A 10,821-nucleotide genomic window follows, 5' to 3' on the forward strand; every position below is an offset into this window, starting at 1 on the left:
CACTTCATAGGAGTTTCCGTTGTTTCACCATCATACCGATTCCGCAGTTTAACGCGTGTAAATAAACCATCTAGCAAGTGCACAAACATGGCCGGCTTAGAATCGATGATAGTGGAAGAAAAGCAGCAACCGATGAAAAGTGTTGACCGGGAAAAGGTACGTACTTACCAGGGAGTATACGGTGCCGTAATCTATTAGACGGAATTGATTCGATTGAAACTCTTTGTTGCCAGACATGCCCACTGTTGCTGCGCGTGTTTTGCTCGACCGGACGCCACCATTCGACCAACGAGTACTCCTATGGCAATGTGCCCTCGAACGAGCTACAGATCTACACCTGGATGGATGCAACGCTGCGGGAACTGACGACGCTGGTGCGGGACGTAAATCCGGAAACGCGCCGTAAGGGTACGTACTTCGACTTTGCCGTCGTTTATCCGGACCGTGGGTCTACGTACCGTATGCGCGAGATTGGCGTCACCTGTTCCGGCCAGAAAGGGGCTGATGATTCAAAAACGTTAGCACAAGCAAAGTTTACGATCGGCGATTTCATGGACATTAATATTACACCACCGAACCGAATTCCACCGCCACGTCGGCAGCGTCCATATTAAGCGGTACGAAAGTGAATTACGTCCTCGAGGACGTACGATAAGGGGTTTGTTTCGATAGAACATAGCGACCAGATAACCAAATCTGCCATCATTCAGCGATTTGCACTGAGATGTCTTTTTACACGACTAGGAAAAGAAGTACAATCGGCGTGGTTTTTAGATTTTAAGTGTTTCATTTTCCATCGCACACATCAAAATGCCTGTACGGAAAACTTTATTTCTTGTCTCATCTTCGGAGTTAAGTGTGTGGAATGAGTGTGTGTGTTTTTTTTCCATTAATTAAAACTTAGAACCAAACGAGCCGTATGTAAGAAAGTATCACCTTAACGGTGATAAACGCGCGCGTGCTTGCAATAAATACAATCTTTCCTACATTCGAAGTTTTCTTTCGCCCTTTATTAAGCAGCTCGTTTGTAATTGTAAAAGAAATTGCGATTGTTGAGGTGGTGGTGAATGATCAACCTTAAAAGCCTAGTTACGATAGTACTGTGGTTGCTGCGATTGTTGCTGTCCGCTCGGTCGCTTGGACTGCTTTTTGCCCATATTGTTCAGATCGAGCCGTACGCCGTTCGGTAGGACGGCTTTGTTTTCCTGATAATCCACCTCCAGGTTGTCCTCATCGTCCTCGTCCCGCTGGTTCGGATCGCACTGGATGCCAGTTTCGTAGTTGTATTCACGCTTCTCACCATCGGGATCGACGTAACCATAGCGACCGCTGAGAATAGAGCGGTAGTTTTGTTAGTATACGTATGTCTAGAAATGAATGCAACCAATTACGCTTACCGGGTGACGCAATCAATGCCGATCGTTTCCTCCTTGAATGAACCATCGTCATTCTCGAAGCCCCACGTAATGGAACCGTCTTCGTGCTCTTCGCGCCACTTGCGCAGAATCTGCGCTACCGGTTTCCGCTTGCGGTCCTGATCCTGGGACGAATGTTGGCGGGCCGGTTGCTGCGGTGCTGGTCGCCGATCCTCATCCTGGAAGTGTTGCTGCTGGCGGAAGGACTGTTGCTGCTGCTGCGGTGCGGCAATCGGTGCCGGACGGGCGAGTTGCTGTGGCGCCGGTCGGTACTGCTTCGGGGCGGGCTGGGGCTGTGGGCGTTCGACCGGGAAGCGCTGCGGTTCCTTGTCGGTCGAGAAGAACCGTTCCGGGATCTGGGCGCGCGGTATCGGTGCTGGCCGGTTTTCCTGTGCATTGAAGCGAGAGAGAACATTTTGCTGTAGTTCGCGGTCGCGCTCGGACGACTGCTCGTCCGCGGGGATCGGATACTGCAGGGCCGGGGAGGCGGCGGGGGACGGTGGAGCCGGTGCCGGGGACGGAAGGACCGCCGGCGAGGGATGGTGGTGGGGTTGGAGCTGCGGGATGAAGGCGGGCCGGAAGTCGTCCTCCGGTTCCTCGGTGACGGGCTTATGCTCGATCGTGCTGAGATCGTGGAATTTGGGGGAGGCGGACGGTAGTTGGTGGTGGTGGATGGCGTTCGGGGCGGCGATGCGCACCGCACCCGGACGTCGCACGCGTATTACTTGCGGTGACTGCTGCGGCAGCAGGCGTTCCTCGCGGATCGGTGGCAGTGGGATGGCGCCGGGGATGTTCAGCCTCGGTGGGGCCGGACCGTACTGGGCTGTCGCTAGGGTAATGAGTCCCGCCAGGGGAAGCTGCCGGAGTGGGGGGAAAAACGGAAGAAACGTTGTGTTGGAACGAGCCAACAACAACAGCAACAACGCGTAATTAATTTTAATGGCCAAGGAAATGGGGAATTGCGGTGCGAGTGCGGAAAATACACGCAAAACCGATCAATTGGTACTTAAGTGTACAGTGAAACATGGCACAAATTAAGTTGAACGATTGTCATCGGAGAAAGTGCATTCACCTGCGGCTGCGACAACGTGTGTACACCTTAGAAGGTATGCATTGGTTTACTATCAATATTTTAGTATTAGTGGAACGGACTAAAAAGTGAGTGACGTATAGCACGTTAGCGTATGTGTGTTTAGTGAACGTCAATGACAACCGTTTAATTACTTTTTACTCATCTAATCTAAAAACGATTCAAATGTTTAGATTTTACCCAATGTTCGTAGTTGTTTTTCTTCATCTTAAAACATTTACATCTTTAGTGTGCATCCGCTAGCAGTCTTGTGAGATTCCTAGCTGAACCTGATGCAGCGGTAGTAGGAGTTGTCCAATGTAGGGCAAAACATCTGTTTTTTTGTAGCCGAATTTGTATCCCATTTCCATTGCACATTTACAGCTATCTTTAAACAGATTCCCAAAGAGTACATTTCTCCTGACCGTCGGAGGGCGCTACCCATTGGGTCGTAGTATTTTAATTCGCTCGCTAATCTTGGTGCTATTACATGCTTATTTGAGGTAATAAAAATGATTCATCACCAACAGGTTTGTGGACCATGTGATGCACCGCGCCATTGCCAGTGGTACAATTTCCATAACCTGATTATCACGATCTTCGATCATATGGAAGATCGATGGGAAGTTTTCTTTTTTCTCGCCGGGAACTGATCAATTGCCGATCAGCAACGGGGCAAAGCGATTTGGCAGATCCGAAGTGAAAGTGAAAACCGTGTCGACCAGTTTTATTGCACCACCACCAGCACGCCGGGCGGTGCGATCCGAGCATTGCCTGGAGGATCATCATCACCATCCGGTGTGCCAGTGTCGCAATCGGGTACGAACCCACCATAATAATACCCGGTTTCGGAGGGCAATTAATGTACGGTCCGGTATCGTTGACCGAAACAACCCGTCGCTTGGTTCGATGACTTCTCCATCCGATGGCGAGATCGGAGATAATGTGGCCCCGGCGGAATCTTTCCCTGCGCTCGTAATGACCGTGTGGGTCACGCTGGTAAACTTGACGGTTTTGGCGTTTTAATGGTTTCCCTGCCGGTGTCCTCGACCTCGGTCGACATTGCGATGTAGTGTTAAAAAACGTTGAAGTTCCGGGTGTGCATTCTTTCACTGGATGTGAAAGATCTCTGTGGCAGAATTGTGTCCAGATGGTTGATATTATCTCGATACAGCTTGCAATGATTGATGGTGATCAAGTGTTAACGCTAAGCTGGCAGCCTGGGAATGATCTGAAGTGTTTTTGCTAATTGCGCCTCAAGAACGTCGTGACACTCTATCGCAGAGGCCACGTACATTGCTCCCGGATCTTGGATGGAAGGGATGGATTAACAAGCGATACACACTATAAACATTATACTTCTTATAACGTCAATCATACAACTGTATTGATGCAGTAAAACAACAAGGAACTCCCTGGCACGGGTGGAACATTCTCCACATGTTGAAAAAGTTTTTTGTCGTTGTTGTTGTCTTTGCGTAAAAAGTAGGTCCATTAGAGTAACCTTCACTCGAGCAGTCATAACTCTCGACCGAAGAAGTGGGGAACAACAATTTTATAACGCCCAATTACTATTCGCAAGGTCAGTCCGGTAGATCAACACCCAACCGGCAATCAACACGCCGGCAATACGCCGTGCTCCTTTCTCAAAAAGCAGTTCGCCACTTGGTGTTCTTATAGCAAATCGCTGACCGATTGACATGACAAAATGCGCAGTGCGAACGTTTCCGCATCCGTGTAAACCGGGGCACGAAACGCAATCGTGCAAAGAAAGCCACACGAGCTTGTACGGGTCAGTTGATCAACGCCATCGCACATGCCGAGGGGTTAGCAACCATGAGTGCATGGGTTACAGTTTCGGTAATAGCATCAAATTGGCACCAGCTTATGGGGGAGGCTATTGGCCGCATTTACGAGGTGGGCAATTAAATGTGATGGAATGTCGATATGTGGAACGGTAGACGATATGCAATCATTTGGACATCAAAAAACCTACTGCATCTTGGACGTTGTCGTAAGAGACTTTGATTGTGCGATGGTGATGCATTTGTTAGGTTAGGATCTTAATGGCTTCTTGTCTATTTTTAACCTAGGTCTAAGAATTTTATCTTGATTTATTCTCTTTTTATCTTCATATAGGTTGTCAAAAAAACTCTACCCATTAACTCTAATGGCTTCATCGTTCTTTTGACGTCCTTTAGCTTGGAAACCAATGTTGATCCCAGGTCCCAGCCCTCTGTTGAGTGCTTCGATCTCGTTAATCCGATAATGAATAGCCTGGGGTTGCGAGATTGTTTTTTCTTCTAAACGTTCCATAAAGCTCACAGCGAATTTGACATTTTGTTGGCCTTTTCACAAAAAAACGTGGCTGAATTTTATGGGAACGATCACCAACGATGGTGCGGAACTTTACGATCACTGGTCAGCCATTGGGTGTTTCTTAGGTCATTCTCTTCAGAACGATCTCTTTTTCGTTTTTATTTCGACGAATTCTTTGGGAATTGGGGAATTGGTGTGTTGTGGATAGATATTAGGGGGGGTTTTCGGTTCTAAAAAATGATGAAGAACTTTGGACATTAGCTTTAGACCTTACTTAACATGCCTTCTGATGAGTTGAACAGCTTCAGCTAATCCATAATCCCGGCCTTTCTGGCGGATGCATCAACTTCATCACTCCATCTCAATTTGGGCCTACCATGCCTCCTCTGTCCATGTGGACAGTTTAAAAGGACTTTACGGGCCGGGTCGTTCGGTGTCATTCTCATGATGTAACCAGCCCACCGGAGCCTGGCGAGTCTAATACGCTGTACGACAGTAAGTTCGCCGTACAGTTATCGTAGAGCTCGTCATTGTAGCCGATCGTTCATTGTCCTTCCACACATACGGGGCAAAACATTCTTCAGAGCATCTTCCTCTCGAATGATATGGCATCAGCGTGGTCTGAATTGTCTTATAGAAGATGGGCCCCGATGTTTCCACTTACAAGTCGTGGAAGACCCTCTCTAGCGCTAGGCTGAAGAGTAGGCAAACTAGCCCATCTCCTTAGCGCAGACCCTTGATGGTAGCAAAGGGCCCTGAGAGTACTTTACATCCACCATCACCTGGCATGCGACGTTGGTCATTGTCATTCGTACTAGTCTGGTAAGTTTGTGGGGGAATTGCAAAGGAGCTCAATACGTCATAAAGTTTTACCTTGGCTATGCTGTCGTATGCGGCCTTGAAGTCGATGAAGAGATGGAAGGAGTTGAGCTGCCGCTCCGCCATCTTCTCCAAGATCTGCCGCATGGTGAAGATACGATCAGTGGTTAATTTTCCGTTTCGAAAGCCCCTCTGATAGTTTCCAACTACCGTACTCTCTCATTGCGTATGGTAATAATTCACTTTCGATTACACTATATTGCACCCCCGGCTATAATCTGCACTCCATCTCCCGTCCTATGCTAATAATTCCAATCTTTTACTGTCACCAAACAATGACACTCCACTGTCAGTCTGTCACAGGCAGGTAAGCCTTCGTTTGGGGTACGGTTTACCAGCAGCACTCCGTTCAGGTACCGGTCGGGCAACGGCGGATTGGAAAGTTCACTAATCAAACATGCACGACCAATGGCACCGGGGTCTAGTGCTACAAACCGGCGTCCCGGTTCACCACGCAAGCCCACTAAATCTGTTCCTCCGAAGAAAGAAAGAAAAGAACTGGAACCCCCCCCCCCCCCACCTAACAGACATTGATGCATGCACACCGGCAATACGGCGTACCTGGGATTTGCAATGAATCGATTTGGGACCGATTTTGGTATTCATCATCCATCCGACCCGGCGTAAGTAATTCCTCTCCCGTCGCCGATGCAGCTTTCCCCAGGAGTGTCCCGGTGGGAGCGCTGGTGCTCGGGAGGTGGTGAGATCGTTGGCCCCCACGTTAGCTGTACCGATGCGATACAATTTGCATCTCATTTTAATGTGCCCGGTTACGCCGCCGTGGCCGTAAAGTCACCGCCCGGCACAAGACCTGAACCGACCTGGCAACGATTTGAGGTGACACTAAGAGAAGTTTCGCCGGGAACGACACTTTTCCCCAAGGCAAATGCATGAAATGGCGGGAATGGAACCGGTCGTCTTGCCATTGTCATTCAAATTGTTACTTATTGTTTACAAATGCACCACAATCCATTGTGTGGCGAGGAGTGTTTTTTTTGTGGTCGTTGTTGTGACAAGCAGAAGAAACGGAAAGTGAAAAATTGGTAAGGATTTATACTGGGCGCTGAATATGGTTACAATATATGTCAAAAGAGTAGTATAAATTTCTCACGTTGACTCGTGCCATTAATCACCAGAAATACGTTACGAGGTTAAATAATACCAAAGAAAAGGTTTGTTTCATGTGTTAAAACATTTAAACAAGGTTGCATTATTAGAAGAAAATAGTGGATTTAAAGTCCTAGCTGTTACTAAATTTAAGAGTTATCGCTTAAGAAAAGTATGATGAACTATTTCTCTACTTATCTCCTCTTGTTCTGTCTTGTTGTCTCTTTGAATAAAACCCCCAGTAGATGGCTTTTTCATCATACCTAAGTTCGTTCGTTTGAATTCTTCGCAATCCCTACGGAAGTCTTACAGATAAAAGAAATTCCCTTTCACCTGACGTGCATTTACGGTAGTCACGGTTCCAGGAGCTCGCTACCTTGCTACCAAAACCGGTCCCTTTTGCATCATTGAGCATGGAATGTGCGGCTGTCTTATATTGTCCTTTCCCGGTGTACATTCAGGACAAAACGATACAGAAACTCTTCCGGGAATATCTTGTGCACGAACACTAAACCATGGAACTTTGCAGGTTAATCTTGGTGGCTTCCGTAGAAAACTTCACTTCCCGATTTAGAAATTGATTTCAAATAAATAAAACCGAACGCTTTTTGGGAAGCTAATGCTCTTCCAAGAAAGTATAAGGGTCCCCCCTTCGAAACAGTTTAATTTAATTACCTTTGCCTTTCTTTTTTAAAAGAAACGTTAAAAAAAAAAACAAAAAACCCAACCTAAGGCAAAAAAGGGTTTCCTGTTTCTCTTCCGAAAGTCATTTATCTATGGCGGCGGAACTAACGCCACCGAAGAAATGAGTTGCATAATGAAACTATCGATTACCGTTTGCAACCGTCGGATTGTGGCACGTGTGTGTGTATGTTTTTTTTTTGGTTATGCAGTTTTGTAGCTCGTTACCATGACAACGGGCTGTGGGTTTTTGCGTTGTTTCATTTCGACGCGCATTTCTTTTCTGCCAACCGGGTTCGTGTCTTTTAATTAACGCGCAGCATTGAAGTCTACTGTTTTGCGATATGCAACAGCTCAGGAGTGGAACCGTGTCAGTGCCGCCAATGCGGTGCAGTGCGATCTTTTCTGTCGATAAGTTTTAATTCCGACACGATTGATCACTGTGGGGCGCATGAACACCAAGGATGGAATAAATGATCAAACGGTTATTAGTTTGTTGTTTCAAGCTGCAAACAGCCTGCGAATGGACAATGTTAGGAATGGTTGGGAGACTGGGCAAAGCGGCAATAAGGAAGCGAATGGTGTAGATACTTTTGCTCGATTTGTGGTAAAACCGTATATACGTGTATGGATCGCCAGTGATCGTCCGCGGTTGGTCAAGCTCGATCGATCGTTTGATTGGAATTCCTTTTGCAAATTCTCACACCGGCTGGCGCGAATTGTGCGTTGGTGTTGGCAGCTTTCAGCGTAGATACCGGTGCGAGCGTTTGTCGAATTACTTTCCGATGCACAGTTTTCCGCTCCGGTGATTAGTTTGGAGGATGTTAGCGGTCCGAAACAAGGGTTTTTTGGGGGGAAAATTGAATGTTCGACAGCGGAGATGATGATGGTGAAGGAAAACGCAAAGCCGTTCGCTTGGTTCATCGAGCTATTCGGTTGTGAGAGTTTAAATATGGACGAGACACGATATTTTATGCGGTTGATGATTATCTTTTTCGATCGCAATGTGATTGTTGGTAGCAGACAAATACAAGATCACTTTCGAATGTATGTTTTGTTTTATTATCCAACGCCAATAGAAGAATTTGCCGATTATTTTCATCGGTTTGAACTATAAACAACAGCACCGATGACAGCAGCACAACGGGTAATTATATCGAGCAATTTTCATGCTTAATAAATTGTCATCCTTGAATACCCTTGCATAATTTGAGGTCGTAAAAATGCATGCCTCTCCATGTGTGGTTCCAATATTTCGAATAAAACGCGCGATCATTCCGGCCACAACAAACGAGCAGAGCGCGTTGCATTTCCTTGCATCTCGATTATTACGCAAGAGCAAAACGGTGCAGACAGTGCAAACGTCACAATGCAGTGCAACCAGTGTAAGGCTGATAATACGCGCCCAGCCCACGAACGAACCAATGAACCGGATCCCGTGCAGCCGTGCATGCGAACGAAGCATAAGTTTCGTCCTACAATCAGGTTTCGCCGAATGGTGGATCGACCACAATTGCACGGGGGTCCACATTATGAAGCAATTGGGGGCACCAAGACAAGACGGACTGGGCTGGTAAAGGTTTTGTTTACGAAACCAGCCAACTCCTTGCAAACCAGCACGGCAGCAACGAGTTGGGTTGGCTTCTTTAGCGTAGCGTCCTGCAGCCTGCAGCACGGAGTGACCTTTTTCGTACAGCTCCCCTTGCAAAGACGTTCTGCAGCCAAAGGTGGAAAGTTGACGAATCATGATGAATGTCGAGAAGAAAAAAAAAAAACACAGGTAATCTACAGTAAAATTAGCAAAATAAAGAGAACATTCCAGCTGCTTTATCTGACGGGTTGACGAAAGAATGAGGAAGTGAATATAAGGGCTGTGTTTCGTCCATTGAGTGTCTTTAAATACGCTCGAGCAAACAACTTTCCTCCAGCCTGTAAGCGCCACGGTTGGGCAACATTCGCTCCAATCGTTACTCAAGGCCTTCTGGCGCTGGCTAGGATCTGGTTTCGAATTCATCTCGCCAAGGGAAGGCGAAAGGTGTACCAACCCTGCTCCGCACACAGCCATATGACGGTTGTGTCGGTTATAACCAAGCAAAATAGTTCTCGCAATGGGCCGTACGACCGACTACATGAGATCAAGTGATCGAATGTGTGATGTCATTGAGATGGAATTGGAACAGCAAGAAAGTGACCGAAACACCCTTTAGCATCGGGTATACAAGCACACACACACACACACACACACACACCCTTTTTGCTGTACTGTGTGGTGTGGCAGGTCGAGCGAGAGAAGTTCAAGGATCGGTCGAGGAGTGATCGGTTTCGTATGGATTTTAAGCGCTTAACTATGGCATTGTTGATGGCCTCAATGCTATAGTTGTCACCTTTTTTTATTCAAACGCCTTGTTGTGAGTTGTCTGTACTTTCGTTAAATACATACCAAAGCTAGCATATGTTTCATCCTGTCCAAACGTAGACTAGTGACTGTAACAAAACAATGGAACTGCACACTGTTCCGCTTTTCCGCACGATATCCTTCCCCGGCCACAACTTTCACTGTGCGATTATCCTGTTCGTTCTTTGCTGTTTCGCACACCGCTAAGTAACGTCGGCTTTGCGTACGGTTCACTTTCTCCTTCAGCAAAAGCACACACAACAAGAAACGATGTAGAGTGTTTTAGTTTTCACACGCACCGTTGCCCACTTGAAGCTGGAACTCGTCGACCCCCGCCGGGCAGGGGAGCTGGGAAATTGGTAAGCAAACGAACGCTAACACTGGCCAAACCGTTCCAGACAACGATCTGCTAGCAAATAACCGTTCGTAGCGCACGGCACCGGCATCTTATACCTAAAGCTGCTTCACATTGCGTCGCTCGCCGTTTTTTTCCCGGGAATCGGTTTCGTTCTCTTGGTCCCTCCCCTCCTCGGGCACACAGCCCGAACGATCGATTGGTTTCGGTTGGCTCGCAAGCGTCTTTGCCTTCGGACGCACCCTGACACTTAGATGGTGGTCGCGCTACACGAGGAGCTGCGCTGTGGAGAAACACATGCATCTATCTCGGGCCAAACGCTCGGAGCAATCTCAGACAAATCGGCATGGCAGGTTGCTAGTGTGCGCGAGGTAAGGAAAATCCGTAGGTTCTCACTCTCACTTTCATGACAGTCTGCGCGTACGATCGTTTAGTTAGTCGGTTAAACGGCGGCGGTTTGTGCTCACGTGCATTAACCTTCTAGTGCGAAATGCTGTCTTGATGCTGCGTTGCGCACTTAACACTAGTTGCGGCTAGTTACACATAGATGGCGCTATGTATAGTAAAGGGATAAACTGCACTGTACTCTTTATTAATTATA

The 10,821-nt window shown here is 47.4% G+C and overlaps 2 protein-coding genes across 2 annotated transcripts; one reads left to right on the plus strand and one right to left on the minus strand.

Moving 5' to 3' along the window:
- The first annotated feature begins 87 nt into the window (after positions 1-87).
- Positions 88-614, plus strand: LOC128706698 (histone deacetylase complex subunit SAP18). Its single transcript, XM_053801638.1, has 2 exons — positions 88-156; positions 234-614. Exons 1-2 carry the CDS (start codon positions 88-90, stop codon positions 612-614), a joined length of 450 nt encoding a protein of 149 aa, XP_053657613.1.
- A 471-nt stretch (positions 615-1,085) lies between these two features.
- On the minus strand, positions 1,086-9,931 carry LOC128707573 (nematocyst expressed protein 3-like). Its single transcript, XM_053802530.1, has 3 exons — positions 9,911-9,931; positions 1,398-2,272; positions 1,086-1,329 (listed from the first exon to the last, which is right to left on the minus strand). The coding sequence occupies exons 1-3, from the start codon at positions 9,929-9,931 to the stop codon at positions 1,086-1,088; spliced, it is 1,140 nt and encodes a 379-aa protein (XP_053658505.1).
- Positions 9,932-10,821: the final 890 nt, after the last annotated feature.

This window comes from Anopheles marshallii, chromosome 2 (assembly GCF_943734725.1).
Source record: "Anopheles marshallii chromosome 2, idAnoMarsDA_429_01, whole genome shotgun sequence".
NCBI classification, from domain to species: Eukaryota; Metazoa; Arthropoda; class Insecta; order Diptera; family Culicidae; genus Anopheles; species Anopheles marshallii.

Excerpts from the sequence above, each read along its gene's own strand:
- LOC128706698 (XM_053801638.1), top strand. The coding sequence starts at position 88 with ATGGCCGGCTTAGAATCGATGATAGTGGAAGAAAAGCAGCAACCGATG. Across the intron at positions 157-233 it reads AAAGTGTTGACCGGGAAAAG|ACATGCCCACTGTTGCTGCG; the intron begins GTACGTACTTAC and ends CTTTGTTGCCAG.
- LOC128707573 (XM_053802530.1), bottom strand. The coding sequence starts at position 9,931 with ATGAAACATATGCTAGCTTTG. Across the intron at positions 2,273-9,910 it reads TGAAACATATGCTAGCTTTG|CTTCCCCTGGCGGGACTCAT; the intron begins GTATGTATTTAA and ends CCACTCCGGCAG. Across the intron at positions 1,330-1,397 it reads GGCATTGATTGCGTCACCCG|CGGTCGCTATGGTTACGTCG; the intron begins GTAAGCGTAATT and ends CTCTATTCTCAG.